The 20,382-nt window shown below is 51.4% G+C and overlaps 1 protein-coding gene across 4 annotated transcripts in view; it reads right to left on the bottom strand.

The window, feature by feature from the left end:
- Positions 1–20,382, bottom strand: part of SYNJ2 (synaptojanin 2) — an 86,641-nt gene that overhangs the window by 18,193 nt on the left and 48,066 nt on the right. For 3 of the 4 annotated variants that reach the window (XM_053592767.1, XM_053592769.1, XM_053592771.1), the window contains exons 6-18: positions 20,051–20,112; positions 16,143–16,239; positions 14,237–14,409; positions 12,837–12,918; positions 12,019–12,168; positions 11,757–11,922; positions 10,012–10,203; positions 7,966–8,047; positions 6,790–6,930; positions 5,052–5,244; positions 4,074–4,232; positions 2,307–2,463; positions 1,428–1,545 (exon numbers count right to left, since the gene is read on the bottom strand). In XM_053592767.1, the coding sequence (XP_053448742.1) occupies positions 1,428–1,545; positions 2,307–2,463; positions 4,074–4,232; positions 5,052–5,244; positions 6,790–6,930; positions 7,966–8,047; positions 10,012–10,203; positions 11,757–11,922; positions 12,019–12,168; positions 12,837–12,918; positions 14,237–14,409; positions 16,143–16,239; positions 20,051–20,112 (1,772 nt within the window). The remainder of the gene's footprint in view (positions 1–1,427; positions 1,546–2,306; positions 2,464–4,073; positions 4,233–5,051; positions 5,245–6,789; positions 6,931–7,965; positions 8,048–10,011; positions 10,204–11,756; positions 11,923–12,018; positions 12,169–12,836; positions 12,919–14,236; positions 14,410–16,142; positions 16,240–20,050; positions 20,113–20,382) is intronic. The other variant, XM_053592768.1, reaches the window with a different exon arrangement.

Raw genomic sequence — 20,382 nt, 5'->3', positions numbered from 1 at the left:
CAGAAGCCAGGTATCTCCACGGAGTCTGGGTTTCCTGCTCGTCTCACCTCTGTGACCTTCCCCTCACTCTCTGCTCCAGCCTCCCTGTTCTCCGGGCCTCCCGGGGCTCCCCGACACGGGCCCACCCCAGTCCGCTCTCCCTCAGACACCCCCTCGGCTCACACTCTCATCCGTCGCTCTGCTACGGGGTCACTTACCTGAGGCCTTCCCTGGACGGTGGGTAGAAAATACCCCCCCCCCCCGGCGTGCTGCTTGCTGCTCGGCTCCTTTCCTAGCACTCACGTGTGTTTACTGTCTGTCTGTCCTCTCAAGAAAACTCCACGAGAGCAAGGTTTCACTGCTTTGTTCACTGCTTACCTCTTGCCTGAGGCAGGGCCTGATACACAAGGGTCCCAAATAAATACTGGCTAAATGAAGGTTTCTAAACACCCTCATGGCAACAGCAAATCTTGATGTCAAACATATAAAGACTCCCCAAGATTCACTTCCAGGTAGGTATTTGCAACCACAGTTCCCTAAACTATTTAGACCTACTGATTGACTGTTAACCACATGCTTTTTCTTAATTTCATCCCTTGTAGAAGTTGAAACTGATAAGAAAGTTTTGGTAGGAGCCTTGGGAAGACCAAACTCTTCCTTCCTTATTCGCACCCTCAAATACCATCTTCTGCTGTCTGATTGAAGATCCCCCGTTCTGCAGTGGTCTGAGATCACGTCCTGGCACCGCCCTCGACTGATGGCTACTGCCCTCCCCTGCTGCTTCCATCTGATCCTCCAGTCACGATGCTGGAGGCCAAACCAGTAGATAACAGCATTTAAAAGCCTGAGTCCAAGATTTAAAAACCCTATGGTATTTGTAATAATAAAATGCTGGGAAAAACACGCATCAGTGGGTGAATGGGTAAGGTCCACGATACACTTAGTGGAATACTGGACGAAGCTGATCTGTAACATCAACGTGATTGCTTCTCAAAAATGTTAAGTGAGGCTTGGTGCCTGTAGCTCAGAGGCTAGGGTACCAGCCATGTACACTGGGCCTGCCAAACAATGACAACTACAACAAAAAAAATAGCTAGGTGCTGTGGCCAGTGCCTGTAGTCCCAACTACTCGGGAGGCTGAGGTAAGAGAATCGCTTAAGCCCAAGAGTTTGAGGTTGCTGTGAGCTGTGACGCCACAGTACTTTACCCAGGGCCACACAGTGAGACTTTGTCTCAAAAAAAAAAAAAAAAAGCTAAGTGACAAAAAAGAAAGTTGCACCACAACATCATTTAAGAAAATTTAAACACCACACAATATAGTAGGTTGTATCTTTGACACACACACACACCCCAATCCAGTGGGGACAGCATGGTGGTTCCCTGTGGAGAGGAGGAAGATGCCACCTTCCCCAAAAAAGGAGAAAGTGTCCTTAGAGCGAGGACCTTACCTGTGATCGGACGCCTGCAGCTCTGCACGGCCATAATACCTGAGGGCACCAGGAGACCAGCTGTGTCTGACTTTGGGGCCAACATCTAGGTCACTGTCCAGAAGATCAAGTTCTCCAGCTGCTCACAGAGGCGCACATACAACACAAAATCAAAGGACACACAGGAATGCACGATAGAGCCTCCACGATAGAGATTGCCATCCCAAGGCGATCCTCAGTCAGAAGCCAGATGCCCTGCCCCTCTGTGCTCTGGGTGCTGCGGTGCCCACAGACCTCTCAAGGAAAATCCTCTTTTATTCATAGTTTCCTGGCTTTGAAATATCAGCAGACATCTCTCTTGAAATGTGTAATTGTTGCTTATGTATCGGTTTATAGGTGTTCTAACTTGAAATAAATTTCACTTCCTAGCTGGGCATCGACAATTATTTAAAACATCCTTGACAACTAATTAATTACTTTAAAAAAACAACTCTTACTGTGTCTTGCTCATGTTCAACTTGGAATTGGGGCTTAAAGCAGATAAGAGTTTGGTGGGGAAAAACGGGCTGAATAAAGGACGTGTGTGTGGTGGAGGGGGGGGGACTGGATGATTTATTCCCCATTTCCCAGCACAAGGGGTGGGAGGAGGCAGCCGTGGTGCAGGGATGAGGACAGCAAGGAGCAGACCCATTTCCAAGTCATCATCTCTAGAAAGAGGCCAGAGGAGGAAATCCCCAAAGCGCAACCTCCAAAGCTTAGGGGTTGACATCTGCCACGATTTTTGTGTCATTCTGGGTTGTTAACCGTAACTTACAGAGCAGAGCACCAGGCTGAATAAATGTGATTTCTTTTTCTTCTCCAGTGTTTACCATTCAGCCTCCACAGCTCTGGGACGCTCACCTGTCTTATCAAAAGGATGTTTCTTCCTCCACCACAGAACCCTGTCTGTCCAGGCCGGGGTGCGGCACTTGTCACTTGTATCATAGGCAGCTGAGCCAACATCATACTTGTAAGTCGGCCCAAAATTAATGGATCCTTCATGAAAGTCCTTAAAAATCTATTGGGAGAAAAAGAAGTCACAAGGCCACCCAAGTTCTTCCAGATTCTATGTCACGTACACAAAAAATAAAAAAGTACTTTCCAGAGTGTTCAGTTCCTAAAAAATAACCAAAGCTACTACATTATATTTGCAAACACATCTAAAACCCAACATATGAGTGCCTTTTAACCAGCAAAAGAGAGTCACCCCGCTGACAGACACACTGCCCTTGAGCCCTTCCTCCAGTGTCCACTGGTCACCCCCAGGAGACAGCGGGAGGCTCGAAGCAGGGTCAGGTGTACTCATGTGCACAGTCCCTGGCTGGGTCAGGGCCACAGCCAATGCTTGTTGATCAAAAGAACTGAGCCCCTGAGGCAGAGCGAAAGCCAACTGTCCTGTCTTCATTTAGCTCTGGATTGCCCTTGGTGCCCTGGGATGAGCCAGGAACAATCACTTGCTCGCTCAGTACATCACCGAAAGGGTGTGAGAATACTGGCGGGGGAAGAAAGGCAGCCTGTTTCAGGGAGGTCTGATGTGGTCCCTGGCCACCTGGCCACTCCTTGGTGATCTCTGTGCTGGCAGGGGCTGAGCAGGAAGGCCCAGAAAACCTCGAAGAACGTCTGAACCTCACCTTGGGAGAGCCCCTGACTTCCCTCACCTCACACATTTAACCAGCTTCTTTCTCAACAGATCAACTGAATTTAGACCCGCTTCCCCATCTCAGCCCTCATGCTAGGACACTAACAGACAGCTGAATCCACAAAGGGTTAGCTGGAGGAAAGTGTCCATCCAGGACATGTGGGAGCTGGCCAGGGGGACCCTGAAGAACTGAAGGCAGACTCCATAGCTGAATCTTCCCGATTAACATCACGGCCTAAGGAGTTCCTAAAAACCTGTACCTGGGCCACATGGGGGAAAATCTGTTCTCTGAGGTTTGACAGTGTCGGACTGACTCATGGCCGTGGGTACTGGCTGCATGGCCTTGGATAAGGTATTTGACTTTGACCTCACTTTTGCCTACAAAATTAGGGTAATACCAGGCTGCTGTATGGTAATGAGGATTACACGTACAAATTGTCATGTAAAGTATATTAGTGTTATAACTTGTGAGCTTTTCACTAACAAGGAACAGTGATATCACCAAAGTATTTTAGGCAGAGTGCAAAGTGTTGTCGGTGGCATATTCTACCTAAAATAAAGCAGTCCTTGAGAAGTCTTTCATGTGAGTAGGAGGGGGTGAGGTAGACCTGGTGTCTGTGGAGTCATGTACAACCAGCATTCAACACCTTCACGGTGAGAGGCTCAAGGCTGACATTGGCGTCCAGCGAGCTGAACATAGCGGCTTCCTCCCTGCCAGACAGAGGAGCTGAGGCTCAGCCCATCGGGAGGAGGTTTCAGCAGGTACACCTCCAGCTGCTCCAGCCAAAGCTCATTTAAGGAGAGGCAGGAAGTATGTGTGAATGGCCACTGCTGTTCCCCAAACTCCGCACACCCCATGTTTTCCATTATCCCAGAAACACTGTGAAAGCCGCTCACAGAAGCGACTCTGCTGCACACTAGTGTGTACATTTCATAGATGTATTCCACACTGGAGGAGCTGCCAAAAAGATGTTTAGAGTACAACTTACTTTTCCACTTGATTTCTGTAGCTGTAGTTGGTCAAATTCCAAAAGTTTCTTCCAATCTTGGCGTTTCACAAAATAGAAGACTTCTTCGTAAGTAAGATCGATTCGGTAGTTGAAATCGCCACACCAAAACACATAATCATGAGAGAAAACATTTCTTCCCTGAGTTGGAAAGAAAAATTACAATCGCTCTAGCTCATCTTGAAAGGAGAGGGGAAAAAGCGAGCTCTCCGGGAGGAGGACTAGCAGGCGGGTCTTTTATGGAAAAGTAATTTAAGGAACGTTTTCTTTTAGAGCATCTCATTTTTCACTAATTTCCTAAACTTACTGAGGAATTTTTACATGGCTAACTTTATGTTTAATAGCACTTAGCCGGGCATTGTGGCGGGCATCTGTAGTCCCAGCTACTAGGGAGCCTGAGGCAAGAGAATCGCTTGAGCCCAAGAGTTTGAGGTTTGCTGTGAGGTGTGATGCCATGGCACTCTACCCAGGGTGACACAGTGAGACTCTGTCTCAAAAGAAAAAAAATTTTTTTAATTTGGTAAGAAACCCCTCTGCCTGCCACAAGAGGGCGGCAGAACACATGTTATGGGCGACCTCAGATGGGAGGCTCTGGCCCTGCAGTCGCCAACTCATAGATTTCCTTAGAAGAGCGTCCTTATCTGAGCCACAGCTGACGGCGTGAGAGGATTGCTAATCTCAAGGAAATGGAATCTTACGCCGTCTGGATGCAACTGTTCTCACCACTTGGACAGGACAAAGCACTGACATGGTTTTCTTTCCCCAAAACATCACTTCAATTATCATATCGGAAAGTGCACATATGGAAACCCACAATTCATGCGGACACTGGGGAGGTGTTCCGAGAGGAGGGGACGGAGTGCTGCAGGGCCAGCCTGCTCTGGGTCACTTCCGTGGGCCTCCTCCCCGGGCCGAGCCCTTGGGCAGGGACCCTCCGAGGCCGTGCGCGGCCTGGCTCACCATGGGGAAGCAGAGCTTCTGCGTGATCTCCCTGTAGTCCTCATTCCTCTCCTTCACCTGGGACTGGCCGGCCGTCAGGTGGCTGCAGATGAAGCAGAAGCTGGTGCTGTGGAACTGGAAGCGGATGCCTACGGCGCCTTTGTTCCCCGCCTTTCCACCCATGCCCGTTTTCACCGTGTCGATCGCCACGTCCCTGGAAGAGAAGAACGTGCCCACCATGCAGCTCAGGGGCTGCTGCAGAGACAGCCGCTCGGACAGCCTGTTCAATTACATCTGTAGTGACCACACAACAGTGACCAACATGACTGTCATCGTCCACACGGTCAGAAGCCCACCTCCCTCTCACTGCCAGCACCTGCCAGGAGCATATTCCTGGTGCCCAACTCAAAAGGGCTTTGAACACACATGAGCACCTTGTGAGGCAGAAGATAGGGCCTATATCTGTCCCACGTCCTTACCGCCAGCAGGGCAGCATGGCTGTCGTGATCTGCAGCCCGCCCCCCATGCAGTCCTCATGCAGATACAGGAGTTTTAAGAGCTGGGAAACACCAGTCCCCCATGCTGGGCTGGGGAGGTGGGCTCATTTTATGCAATGCAGACCCCTACTGGCGTTAAAACACCACCTTACACCACAGGCAGGTGAACAGGTAGGTCCACAGAATGATGGACTACGAGCAGGCTTTTTAACATTCCTATGACCATGCCACAGATTGAGGCCAGGGCACCTCTGTTCCCTAGCAGATAAGGTGAGGGTGACAACTCACCAGACGGGTACAGGCTACACAAGTGAGGGGGCCAAAGGAGCAGGGAGCCGGGGACACGGGACCTGGGGAGCCGGGAGCTGCTCTGCCCTGCTCCCTTCTTGAGCTCTGATCTTTAACCCTGACCCCAGCTTTGCCTCTTTCCTCAAACCCTCACTAACTGGGACCCACTAATTTGGGACACTGCCCAACAGCCACAGAACACAAGTACAAGAATGCAGACTTATAGTTTCTCAAAGTCACAGAGGAGGATGGTGAACACGGGGCAGTCTCCCTCCCCACAGGCTGCTGGGGGTACGCCCAGGGAACTCTGAATGCCGCAGATGCTTGGCCAGGGACAACTCCACCTGACTGAGAAGAAAGGTGGGCTCAGGACCTGGCATCAGCAACTAGAAAGACCGGGAAATCCTCACGCCATTAGGAATACCCGGTAACAACAGGAGGCTACCAGGAAGTCCAGCGAAAAGATGACTTCATCAGTATCTGAAAACCTACACTCACATCCACCCCCAACCATCCCTAAAATCCTCCTAAGATTTCCCCTTTCTGACACTCACAGAACTGTCATCCTAGAGAAACAACAGTGGTGGCAGGGGTGGAGGCCCACACAGTCTCCCTAGAATTCTTTCAGAAAGAGACTAAGAGCTGTCATTTCCTGAGAAGTTACTCTGCCCTTGCTCACAGGCTTCCTGTCTGTAAAATTCCAGCAAAGAACTCCTCTCCTTCCATAGACCAGGCTTGGGTGACAACGGCCATGTAATGCTCTAAGAGAGCTCCGTTTCCTGAGTTAGGAGTTCCCCACTGTGGCTTCTGAATTGCTAGACAATGTTCTGTTCAGCCTAGTTTTTCCCTGGGGGTTTTGCTACATTAATCTAGAATAATGCAGAGGAGGAGGAAGAGGAGGAGGAAGACAAGGAACGGAACACAAAGACTGACAGCCCCTTCCTCCCCAAATGTTCGTAAACAAAGGTTCTTACCTGATGAACGGGACATGGTATGGACGTACAAAGATATAAAGACAGACGCCCACCAGCTGTGCCGAAGTCAAGAGAATGTACCTATGAGAGCGTGAGATGGCTTTCTGAAGCTGCTCACCCCACATCTTCCTGTTGGTGGTACTGGAGAAAAAGAAAGGAAGCATGGCGGGACCAGTTCCCGGCTGCCAGCTGCTCCAGCCCTCAGCTCTTCCTTTTCCAGAACTGATTTCCCACTGCCTGCCCCCAGCCAGCACCGTGCCCACGCGCCTCAGTGGGCCATCTGTGACTTCCCGGTTGTGTCTCGCACATCACAGCGGCCCTCTCCCCGACTCCTGGGAGCTCCACGAAGTCAGTTGTATCGATTTGTTCAGAAAGTTCTCTGAACTAAAGCAGGACAAGTTTGGGAGGTGAGGAAAGAGTCTAGTTGACTTTACCAAATGTTAATCCAGTGGTTTCAGTAAATTTTGTGTATACTAAAATTTTTTTTTTTTTTTTTGAGACAGTTTCTCTGTCATCCAGAGTAGAGTATTGTGGTGCCATCATAGCTCACAGCAACCTCAAACCCCTGGATTCAAATGATCCTCCTGTCTCAGCCTCCAGAATAGTTGAGACTACAGGCATATGCCATAATACCAGGGTAGTTTTTCTATTTCTAGTCGAGATGGGGTTTAGCTCTTGCCCAGGCTGGTCTTAAGCAATCCACCTGCTCTGGCCTCCCAGAGTGTTATTAAATTTTTTTTTAGAGTTAAGGTCTCTGTTACCCAGGCTGGATTGAGGTGGTACAACCACAGCTCAGTCCCATGGTTCTGATTCTTCCCTCTGTCCTTGTGTAAATGAGGGGTGCATGGCCTCCCCACACTCATATGCTCTCTCCCTCTCTCCGCCTGGTTCCGATCCGAGCCCCAGGCTCACACCCACCGGCTCCCTGTGGCTCCCTCCTCAGCATCAGCACGTGGCTACACTGGACACCTCAGAGGAAGCGTGGCAGCAATTAGCCCCTCTTTCTGCTTTCTTCATTAGCAGGGAAAAAAGAACAGGGTGCAGTATGTGTGCGGGGAAGGAGCCCATGGGGAACAGCACGCAGCTGGTTCAGATGCAGGCTGGCTCCAGGAGCAGCTCGGGGCCAAACTCCCAACTCAGGAAGACGAGTCCCCCCACCCCTTTGTGGCCCCTCACCTGGCATTGACGATATTCCCTGCACTCAGTTCCACCATCTCTTCAAACCCCACAGCAAATATATCAGCCGGACTGCTGTCATCTGGGGAACAAGGCAGGAGACGAAAGCAGTCAGAGCCAACAAAGTCTCACATTCCAGAGCTGCGGGGTCCCCACTGTCAACTGCCTGAGTCACCTCAAGGAGGCTGCAGCGCCCTGGGAGCTGTCCTGACGGAATCTGGGGCAGAAGCACCTGGGCTGTGCGGCCCAGCAAGCCCAGAGGTGCTCCTGCCTTTGTTGCCTTTAACAGGGGAGCTCAGGGCTTAATGCAGTCACTGCAGCCATTTACAGCACCTCCACAGTTGTGTCCTCTAACACTCGGGGACCAAAGCCCTCAAGCCCAGCATGGTTCCCACTGCTGCAGAAACCTGCCTCCCAGCTTCGTCAGTGAGAGGCCAGGCAGCCCACCCCCGGGTGACCTAGAACTTCTATCTTCAGCCATCTAAAATCTTTTTTTAAAGAAGAAAACAAAACCTGTCCCCACCTCATCTGGTTGGCAACAGTAGTTGCAACCCCTTCCTTGTCCTGAACCTGGTGGGTCACCAGTGGTGTCACTGGGGAGTCATCCCCACAAACGAAATCCCTTGCATGGTGACGACCAGCTTGCAGAAGCCACCTGCTCTTTTCCACAGGCAAAGAAAGAGGAGTCACCTCAGCATTGGGGACTTGGCCAGGCTGTACTGACCTTCTCACATTCACGGGACTGTTCTTGGGGCGGTCAGAATGGTTTCTGGTCGCATGACAAACGCCAGCACAGGTCGCCCAGAGACTCACTATGCGCCTCGCTGCTTGCCCTCTGAGGCAGAGCGCACAGTGCAGATGCACATGCGGCAGAAGGGGAAAGGGCTCTGGGCAGCTATGGAGAAGGTACAGAGGCACAGGCCACCGCACGTCTGCTGGACACGCCACTCAGCAATGGGCCCAAAACCTGATCACAATTCTCTTCCTGAGTCCAGAGGAGGACAAAAAGCAAGGCCCAAAGCCCCCGAGTGAACAGTAACTGGACAAAAATCATTTTAATTCTCAAATGTTAGGTTCTGTGGCCATTCAGCATCTTTTTTTTTTTGTTTGTTTTGTTAAGCAGGCCCAGGCTGGGTTCGAACCCATCACCCTGGGGTATAGGGCCGGCACTCTAACCACTGAGCTACAGGCGCCGGCCTTTTCTTTTTTTTGTAGAGACAGAGTTTCACTTTCGCCCTCGGTAGAGTGCCGTGGCGCCACATAGCTCACAGCAAACGCCAACTCCTGGGCTTAGGCGAATTCTCTTGCATCAGACTTCCGAACAGCTGGGACTACAGGTGCCTGCCACAACGCCTGGCTATTTTTTTTGGCCTGGAGCCGGGTGTGAACCCGCCACCTTTTGGTATGTGGGGCCGGCGCCCTACTGACTGAGCCACAGGTGCTGCCCAGGCGCCCAGCCTTTTCAACATCTTATATTGCATAATGTGAGACAAAAGGTGAGTGCCAAATTATCAAAAAGTATTTGAATTCTTTCCTGACTCCTTAGCATGGATAACGAGCTGGTCTGGGGAAAGGCCAGGTGAGGGTTTCTGGGTCAGCAGCAACCTCAAAGCCAGGCCTGGCTCCAGCCCCTGACAGGGAAACAGCTCTAGAAGCCACATCTTCCTGGTGACAAAACCTAACTAAGACTGTGAAATCTCTCTTTGAAAAGCAAAGACAGACTCACCACTTGATGTCTCTTCTAAACATGTGGGGGGAAAAAAAGGAGTCAAGGTGTTTATTCGCTGGGCAGATTTCTAGAAAGTTAGACCACGGTGCTTTTTAAACATTCTGAGGAAGGAAAATACCAAACTCGAAATTCTACAAGGCAAAGCCTGATATGGCAAGTAGGGTGGACTGTATGTTTTTTTGTTTGTTTGTTTTTCTGCAGTTTTTGGCTGTGGCTGGGTTTGAACCCGCCACTTCCAGCATATGGGGTCGTCGCCCTACTTCTTTGAGCCACCCGGTGGACTGTGTTTTTTGTCTTACCACAGTGACTGCCCTCACCTTGGGTCCCTGCTATGCCGGCGAGCTGGGGTGCGTCGAGCAGCCAGTCTGTCAGCTCTGTGGTTCCGAGGAGATTGCTCCGGAACTGCTTCCCGCCATTCACGTTCCAAGTCCCCATGGCGATACGAATGCGTTTGAAATTTGTGAATTCAGACTGACGCTCCGTCATCGCTTTCAGGATCCTGGGAGTCACTGTCAGGAGGCGTAAGAGGGTACATTTGTCTGCAGTTCAAAACCACAAGCATCCTCCAAATCTATGGAGGGGCAACCTGTCTCAGAGAGACAACAGACAAGCCTCCGGAGGTGCTTCTTGGGAAGATGATAAAAGGCTTAAAACTACAGCAGCCCGCACACGCCCTTCCTGGCATTTCTGCAACGAAGGTGTGAAAACACGGGACTGGAAATTCATCCCTCCACACCCCCACCCCAGCTAGACACAGCAGCCCACAGCCATGTGATATCAGATCTCAGGGAGTCTCAGACACGGTGGGGAAAAGCCTTGTCCCCAGCACCCCCTGCACACTCCGTGATCCCGCAGAAGAACAGGCATGGAATTAAAGTGAGGGGACCCTGCAACTGACCATATTTAAAAAGCATACACACAAAACTTCAAATGTCCTACCAACCAAAACACCACTTTGCACCAGCCACCTCCCATCCTGTATGGCTGAAATGTTTCATTTTAGCTCAGACTTTAAAAAGTTATTACATGGAACATCTCCATTAGTGTGTTTTTTTGTTTGTTTTTTTTTGTTGTTGCACTTTGGCCGGGGCTGGGTTTGAACCCGCCACCCTCGGCATATGGGGCCGGCGCCCTACTCACTGAGCCACAGGCGCCACCCTCCATTAGTGTGTTTTTAAACTAGTGATATAACCCAAATCTAACGCCAATCCGTGTTGTGACTACGAGTGACTTGCTGCACTACTCAGAGCTTCGCCTGGTGGTCACCAAGCAGATGTTACTCCCAGAGCAGAAGCTAATACCACCGTGGCTATTAGAAGCCAAACATGAGTTCCTCCGATGATGGAAGGGGCTATCAAAACATTTTAAACACAGGCAAGTTCATTTTTCAAAAACACCACAAGTTTCTAAAACAAGATTTTTTTTTTTTCTTTTGCAGTTTTTGGCCGGGGCTGGGTTTGAACCCACCACCTCCATCATATGGGGCCGGTGCCCTACTCCTTTGAGCCACAGGCATCGCCCTAAAACAGGATTTTTAAGGACGAATGCTGCGTCTCTTTTTCCATTAGGTCTGTAAGGTTTACAGGCACCAGGTGATAAGATGCCATTAAAATGTGCCCTCACAGGGCTCTCCGGCTCTTCATGAAGTCACAATGAACTTGACACTAAGAAGGTACCCTTGTCCCCAGGAGAGGACAGTGTCATCCAATTTCTCTATCTCTACAGGGCCCTCAGGAGCCAGAAGAGAAAGCAGAGGCCAACCTCATGGCCAACCCTTACGGCCGACATCAGCTGCCAAAGGCCTAGAAGGCAGGCGGCTGAGAAGTTTCTGCAGTGGGGTATACTCAGAGCCCTGGTGCTTTTCGGGGCAGCACACTGTCCTTGCATGGCCCAGGTTTCTCGCCTCCTCCCAGCAGACCTATGAGCTCCTACTCCAGATCAGGGGTGGCAGCTGCTACTGAGTAGGTCAGCAGGTCAGGCCACAAGCCAGAAGCCCCAAGACCCTGTGAGCATCCACCAGCCACCACCCGGATTACCTGAGGGGAGTGGAATCCACACTCACCCAGCAGGGCTGTGCTGTCCAGCAGCGCCCGGCCCTTGTCTGCCGACTCCTCGCTGTACACGTCCCCCACCAGCAGCAGCTTGATGGCCTCCTGCTTCACCCCGTCAAAGAAGTTGGACTGGATGGTGCGGGACACAGACCGGGCCCCGTCCTTCAGCTTCCCCACCTGCCAGGAGCCCAGACCACAGGCGTGAGCGGGGCCCAAGCAGGTGGCCCCTGCCCTGCCTCTACCCCCCACCTCTCACCCAGGGCTGGTCGCTACCTTGGCCTTCCCTTCTAGGGCCCTACTCCCTGTGAACACTTTGCTCAGGCTGTGCCCATTCAGAGACCACATGGCTTTGAAGGACTCTGCAAAGCGATCAACGATGGGTTTGGAACTCAGCCCCAGGCTCTTGAGCTGCAGTTGAAGGACCTAGGGAGAAATAAAGGACAGTCATTACCAACGTCTCCCACAGATGGAACACACCCAGGGGCCGTATTGGGAAGCTCCTTACTCAGTGAGAGTGGGGAGCTCTTGCAGCACAGAAAGTGGCTTCCCGCCCCGTCTCACGCCAGCTTTACATAGTCACTTCCCCCAGCCCCTCCTCTGACCCCCACCCCTGGCAGAGACTGGACAGCAAACAGTGGTGGGACGGTAGGTGGTGCGATGCCAGGAGAGGTCAACCAGGCAGCCGGGCAGACTCGGGTCTCCTCCCCAGCTCCAAACACAGCCTCATCCAGCTAGGCTCACACTGCCTCTGCCCATCAGTGCCACTGAGATGGTCTTCACACAGAAATGCTGTCCCAGTGGCCACCTGGAGCCTTTGGGCACTGTGACTAGGATGTGCTCCCAAAAGGCTATGAGGGGCCCCCTTTGGGCACTGTGACTAGGATGTGCTACAAAGGGTGCCTATGGTGGCAACGGCACCCAGGGAACCCCTCTTCGGGATGCCTCAGCACATCCCTGTCAACCTTGCCCACAGTTAGGTCATCTGGTGTCACCACCCTTCTCCCTCCTTTCAAGGCACCCAGCCCAGCTTGCCCTGGGTATAGGCGCAGGCCATGGCCCAGACAGCCCGAGAGGTTGGGGCAGGGACTAACCTCGAGTGCAATGAAGCACTGCACGGTGTTGGTCCGGTCCAGGCAGTCCAGACAGTTCATCCGCAAAGTGCCCTTCTGAAAACTTAGGCCAAGAAGAAGAAACGCCAAGTCACAAGTTGTGTTCGAAGCACAATGGCTGTCACACAACAAGCTGGGTCTGACTGTTGACTCCTGAGGAACTTGTTCCAGGAGGGAACCCCTCGCCTCTTCTCTAGTGGTCCGCTGGGAACCCCAGGTACATCCTGACAGATCTCAGCACTGCTGGACAGGCAGGCAGACCCCAGAACATGCGCTCAGCAGCCAGCACTCTGGGCCACTACCAGGACAGCTGGTTCTTGTCATTCGCAGCGATTGTATTCTATAAAGTGGTGTGAACACCGAACCATGACTCCTATGTGGTTAGGTTCCTGTGAGCCTCTGGTCACATCATTTTCATCAGCTGATCAATGTAGAACTTTGTTTTATGTGTCTGTACAAAGACATTTTAGTGAATACCACTGAACTCACAGGCAAAAGAACCTTATCTAACATGTGTTTTTCCATAAAGCACATCACCACTTTCTTCTGCTTACAAGTGCTGGCAGCCCTGCACTGATTATAAGGTTACGAATGCATCTCAGCCAGGTGAATTCAGAAACTAGAATCTGCAATCAGAGCACCTGGTGCGTGTGATTTGGGGGCCTGGACTTCCTTCTCTCCTCAGCTCTGACCAGGACAGCCCACCCCCCAGTGTCCTCGGGCAACGTGGGTTTGTGCCAGCTGCCCCCCTCCAACCAGCGTCCCCTCACTCTAACACGCCACATTACAGCGTGAGCTCCACTTTTTTTTTTTTTTTTTTTGCTTTACGTGCAATCCATTTTATTTCTCACACACTGGTAATGTACAGTTGGAATAGATCAATTTACAATTACTGCATTTTAAGTTCATCTGCCCCGTTTAGGTCATCAATGTTACTCAGAGCCCTAAGCTGTGAGTAATTCCAAAGACTTTTTTTTTTTGCAGTTTTTGGACTTTTTTTTTTTGCAGTTTTTGGCCAGGGCTGGGTATGAACCTGCCACCTCCAGCATATGGGGCTGGCGCCCCACTCCGTTGAGCCACAGGCACTGCCCCAATTCCAAAGACTTTTTTTTTAATTAATTAATTTATTTTTATTGTTAAATCATAGCTGTGTACGAGCTCCACGTTTTAATGAAGTCCCCTTTATTAGCATATTTCTTTTGCCAGGAAACCATGCTTTACTGAGTACTCGCAAAATTCAAAAGCGCATCTGGGAGGTAGGAAGAGAAGGCTGGAGCCCTGGATGTCCAGCACCCCTGAGCCTATGAGCTGGGGTGCCCTGCACAGGGGGCAGGGTAGTGAGGGAGGGAAGCTGTCCTGGCCAGGGCAGCAGCGACACTCACCGTGGACTTACATTCTCGCCCTTTGTGAACACGTCCAGGTCCTCCCAGTGCAGCTGCAGCTGAGGCCTCAAAAGGTACTCTAATTTCTCTAGCTTCCCACCTTTGGCAAACTGATGAAAGTCAAAGTTGATCATAGGTGTGTCGCCGGCGTGGCAAGAGGCCCAGAGCAGCTTCTGAAAAGGGAGGAGGGCGGTGAAGGGAATAGAGGGCAGGTGGATGGTGCCCGCTGAGTGGCTGACCACGCTGCTCGCTAAAGGGTGTGGCTTGGCTCAAAAGCCTACAGGGGACAGGCTGTTGACCCGTACTGACCCTGACAGGGAAGAGCAGGACAAAAGCCCTGGAGGGACAGAACCCACAGGAACATCTTGCCTGCAGAAGGGCAGAGGGTCTCCCTTGGGCAAAAGGGAGGGCACAGCTGAGGGAAGGTTGCTCTGTTCTTCAGGTAGGCAGAGCGCCCCGGGCCCTCAAGGACAGTGGCACTGCAGGCTGTGGAGCTCATAATCCAGCTCACCGTTGCCCCGGTAACCAGCCCCATCCTGACAAGCACAACCCCCATGAGGGTGTGCTCTGAGCGCCCTGCATGGAACAAGAATCCCAGTGCAACTTCGGGACAGGGAGATGGTGGCCTGGGAGCTGGAGTGAAGCAAAGCAGGCTTGTGGGGCACAGCAAGGGCTGCCAATAGCTCTACCATGCTTTCGAGGGCCTTTCCTCTGCACAGCATCTCCTCAGCTTCCCTGTCACAGCCCCATGGTCAGGACAACTGCCACCTTCCCAGGCCACCTTCCTGCACCACACTTCACAGCTTCAAGTCAGGTCCATCCAGTATCTGCCCAGCTGCTGGCCCCACCCTGCCACAGGCAGCCTTCACTTCAGTGCAAGGGCACCTCCACCAGCTGACTAGAAGGGCTAAGGCCATCCTGTCCCCAAAACACAGGGCTCAGAGGGAAAGCAGTTTGGAGCGTCCTTTTTTTTTTTTTTTTTGGTTTGCTCTCTATCCCCTTCTTTCTTAAAAAAAGCAGCTAGTGTCACTGCCAAGACCAGTGGAAAGAGAGATACTTCTGGAGCTTGTTGCTAATAGCAACAAACCAAACAGGAAAAGCAGGTCTGGCCAAATACAACTGGCAACCAGAAAGTCCTTGCCCCAAGCATGTGGTTTTTCTAAGCAAAGGGAAATAAACCCAGTTGGCCTTGGCTTCCACCAGCTGGGGTCAGGGGTCAGGGGTCATCCACAGAGGTCAGCCCTCACTTCCTACTGAGGTAACCTAGAGCCCTGTCCATAAGGGACATCTTTGCATGTCAAACAACCGGTTTTTCTCCACCAGGCAGAAGACGTGGGAGGCCAGCAAAGGAACAAGGAGTTGTCACACCTGATTTGGGAACGTCCTGTGCACTGCACACAGGGAGCAGGCCTAGGAGGGTGGACTCAGATGGGAGAGGCTGGGGCAGGTGGCTGCTGTCACCTGCTCTAGTTACCTGCTCCTGCCCTGGCTGGGCTCTCCCCATCCTCCCTTGATAGTTGGAGTAGGCTACCAGCAGGGGAAGTGGGGATGTATGAGCTCCTGCTCTGAATCAAAGCCCTGAGGCAAGAGCCCCAAGGGGCTGCCCAGGAGCCAGTAGGAGGAAAGGGGCCGCCTCCCGCCCCCGCAGGACTGGGAGGGACTCTTGGAGAGAGAGCATTGGACCTCACTGTCCCACAGGAGCCCAGGGCAGCGGGGGATGGAGACATTCCATCTAGACTTGGAGGGCAGAAAAATGAAGCTCACTGCACCAGGGTCCCGAGTCACCCGGGCCTGCTGTGCTCACCTTGGGGACTTCAGGGAGGGAAGGGGCTAGCTGTGGCCTTCAGTCCCCACAAAGCTACCTGCCCTCGCTGCCTGAGGTGTGCAGGGGCCAGGCTGGCCTTACCTTGAAGGCTCTGTTGAGCACCTCCTCGCCGCCTCTGCTCCCCAGCAGGTTCACAACCACCTGCCGCCCGTATTGCTCCTTCAGAAGCACCATGTGCCTGCAACAGCAGGGGCAGCAGTGACACCAGCAGGGCACAGACAGCTGCCCCGTCCAGCCCGCAAGGGAAGAGAAGCCAGAAGGGGTTGTGCTTTCTCAGTGCCAGAGGCAAAGGGTCAGCAGCCACCCACCGTGACCCAAAGTGTGGAAAGTGAGCCTGGGCTGGAGAGGACAGTCCCTCACAGCCACTGTCACTGCTGGCTGGGTGGACTCCTCCTACCCAGGAGGAGTCTGGGATCAGAGGATATGTGGGACCTTCTATAATGTAATACCATCGAACCCAGAACAGCAAACCTGACCTTTCAAGAACAGTCTTACAAATGCAACGTGCACATCTCTGGAATTAACCCCTCATCTCGCTTGGTATCTGTCTTCCTCAAAACTAGAAAAACTGGCAGGCGAGCTCTCAACCTTGGCACCCAGTTTTCTAGCTAAGGGCTGCACCTCACTGTGCAGGAAGCCCACAGGCTTGTTTCTTTCCAGGGCTGGAACAGAACCTGTATTTACTCATTATTACTCGATATTACTCTATCCTGTCACCAGCCCCAAACTCCCCCGATCAAATGATTCATCCCCTCGGAGCCACTCCCCTCATCTGTGTGATGAGACGACTCCCCCGCCTGCAGAGAGTGGTCATGAGAAGGGCGAAGGGGGGAGAAAGTGACGAGGACCGTGCCCACACGTGGCAGCAGGTATTTCTTTCCTTTCCTTGAATGTAAAAATACACAACAGACTTTAGATAAACCAGAGACTCTATTTGCTGTCCCCGGGTATAAGGGAGGGTCCTGGCATCAACACCGAGGTGAGTGACATGCAGACTGGCTCCTGGCCTGGGGGGCTCTGTGTGGCCTCCTGCTCCTTCCCTCTGCCCATCTGTTACTTTTATAGGAAGCTACCTGGAACTGGGATCTGGGGGACACTGGCGAGTCAGATTTCTATCTGGAAGCCCCCTTCTGACCTTTGGGTCAAACACCACCTGATGTGCACACTCAGGGTTCTTGCAAAGAGAGAGGGTGAACGTAGAACAGCATTCCTGTCCTGCTGAGGGAGACCCAGGCACCGCCCATGAAAGGTAACTTGTCACCACACTGAGATGGCAAGACCCTGCCCGAGCTGCCGCAGCTAAGACCCGCTCCAAACACCTCCTCAGGCATGGTGCACACAGGTAAAAAGGGCACACAGGGTCAGCCATCACCCACAAGGGCACCCAAGCATTCCATGGGTAGAAAAACTACCCATGGAAGGAATTTCTGAGAGGAAAGAAGGGATTTACTCTGGACAAATCCATCAAGGAACTGAAAAACTCTTGAGGGTGCAGTGAGGCTCCAGAGACGAGGATCCAGCAGCACCCCAGGGAGCCCACTGCTCTCAGGGGACCCTCACGGTGGACAGAGGTGCCACTTCATTCCTCAATGCTACCCTCAAACACAGTGAGCAATTAGTATGAAAAATGGGCTGCTCCTCCAAGGAACATGAAGGCATACAATTCCAACTAAACATTGTGGTTAAAAAGCATGAAGAGATGTCCTGTAAGCCAAACCATAAGCAGGAGCTGCCCAGAAAAGGACTTAGAGTGTCAGCAAGTCTTTCTGCGACCTGCAGAAGAGATGTACGTTTACCCTGGATCTGGGGACGCTTACCATGGGGCAAGGCCACCTCCAGGGTGCTTGTGGGAAGACAAAGGTCACACCACGCATTCCCAGAATGCTAAAAAATCTTCAGTCTTGAAAATGAGCTTACAATGCATAAACGTATTTTTTTTTAAAAGCTCATGCACACATGAGGGTTTCAGAAACAAGCCTGGCATAACCCTCCTCTCTTGTTTTGGGTCACCTTCAGGCAGAATTTCATTTTCAGTTATATATTTATTATTCCCTAGAATATTTAGAACTATATATGTACAATGTTTAGGACATACTAATAATGTTCAGGAAAAAGGCTTTGGCATTTTTATCACTATAGAATACATCTCTTTACAGTAAAGCCCCTTTTTTGTAACATGCTAATTAGGAGCTGGGCTCATGGCACTGGTGTTATGTTCAATAGAAGACTATACCCACAAATGTAAAGTCCAAATAAAGCTTCAGGTGGAACGATGAAAAACATTTTCAAAATTATTTTTACTTTGAGATGGGCTCTTGCTTTGCTGCCCAGGCTGGTCTCCAAGTCCTGGCCTCAAGCAATCCCTCTGCCTCAGGCTCCCAGGTAGCTGGGACTTTAGGCGTGTACCACCATGCCTGGCTAAAAAAATGCCTTTTTTTTTTTTTTTTGAGACAAGAGTCTCAAGCTGTTGCCCTGGGTAGAGTGCCATGGTGTCACAGCTCACAGCAACCTCAAACTCATGCTTAAGCAATTCTCTTGCCTCAGCCTCCCAAGTAGCTGGAACTACAGGTGCCTGCCACAATGCCTGGCTATTGGTTGTAGGGGTCATTGTTGTTTGGCAGACCTGGGCTGGATTCAAACCCACCAGCTCCCGTGCATGTGGCTAGTGCCCTAACTACTGAGCTATAGGCGCCAAGCCAAAAAAAAATTGCTTTTGAGACTTATTATATTCACTAAGATAATAAAAATTAGTATTTAGTTTAAAAAGACAAATATTTTAAGATGCTATTGACTATTTCAAGTACATACTACAAATATTTTGGCTTGGCAATGGCTTTTTCTTTTTTTTTTTTTTTTGTAGAGACAGAGTCTCACTTTATGGCCCTTGGTAGAGTGCCGTGGCCTCACACAGCTCACAGCAACCTCCAACTCCTGGGCTTAAGCGATTCTCTTGCCTCAGCCTCCCGAGTAGCTGGGACTACAGGCGCCCGCCACAACGCCCGGCTATTTTTTGGTTGCAGTTTGGCCGGGGCCGGGTTTGAACCCGTCACCCTTGGTATATGGGGCCGGCGCCCTACCGACTGAGCCACAGGCGCCGCCCCATGCAATGGCTTTTTCTTAAGCTGCAAAGCAGTAAGTGTATTATGATCCAATTTATGTTTTAAAAAAAGAAAAAATAAGCCAGGCATTGTGGCGGGCGCTTATAGTCCCAGCTGCTCGGGAGGCTGAGGCAGGAGAATCACGGAAGCCCAAGAGCTGGAGGTTGCTGTGAGTCCTGTGACGTCATGGCACTCTACCAAGGGCGGTAAAGTGAGACCTTGTCTCTACAAAAAAAAAAAAAAAGACAGAAAGAAAAAATAGGCTCGCCGCCTGTGGCTCAAGCAGCTAAGGTGCCAGCCACATACACCTGAGCTGGCAGGTTCGAATCCAGCCTGGGCCTGCCAAACAACAATGATGGCTGCAACAAAAAATAGCCGGGTGTTGTGGCGGGCGCCTGTAGTCCCAGCTACTTGGGAGGCAGAGGCAGGAGAATCGCTTAAGCCCAGGAGTTGGGGGTTGCTATGAGCTGTGATGCCACAGCACTCTACCCAGGGCGATAACTTGAGGCTCTGTCTCCAAAAAAAAAGAAAGAAAGAAATATATACACATGCACCAAAATTTTTTCTAGAGTAATGTTTAAAAAATGAATATAGTAAAATCTGTAAGAATGGGAATTGGCTTCATTTTAAGAAGAAACTGGTAAGAGAAAATAATTGCAAAGTGCTACCTATAAACAGTGATTAATTAACCTTCAGGAAACCTGAGAACAAGTCAATTTCCATTTTGTAAACTCCCCTCCTGCATGAAGGACCAGGGGAAAAGGCAGATCAAGGTTCAGGGTTTGGGCCTTCCCCTCCCTGACACGCCCTGTCCCCTGTGCCACTGTCTGTTGGGAGGAAGACTCCTAAGGACAAGGACGATGGGCTCAAGTAACGCCAGACAATCCCTACCTGTCAAAAGCAGGGGCGTTGGCTTCCAGGCCTCTGTGCAGTCTCAGGCGATGGGAGCCAACCTAAAGCAATGAGAGGTAACAGTGAGTCTCCCCGCTGTGCAGACAGAGGAATGATGGTTTTCCCATTCTCCTCCCCACTGCCAGCCAGGCCACAGTGGCAGCCGCTCGGCCACCTCCATGGCCCCTTCACAGCTCAGGAAGGCTGGGCTCCCTGGACACTGATCCGACCTCTGCCCAGTCCTAACTGCAATAAAGACCCGTCAGCCTGAATTCTTCCACAGGCAGAAGAGGAGCTCCTACCTTGAGGCAGGTTCAGGTTTCCATTCTCTC

This window comes from Nycticebus coucang, chromosome 5 (assembly GCF_027406575.1).
Source record: "Nycticebus coucang isolate mNycCou1 chromosome 5, mNycCou1.pri, whole genome shotgun sequence".
NCBI lineage: Eukaryota > Metazoa > Chordata > Mammalia > Primates > Lorisidae > Nycticebus > Nycticebus coucang.
This window is presented reverse-complemented; position numbering and strand designations above follow the sequence as displayed.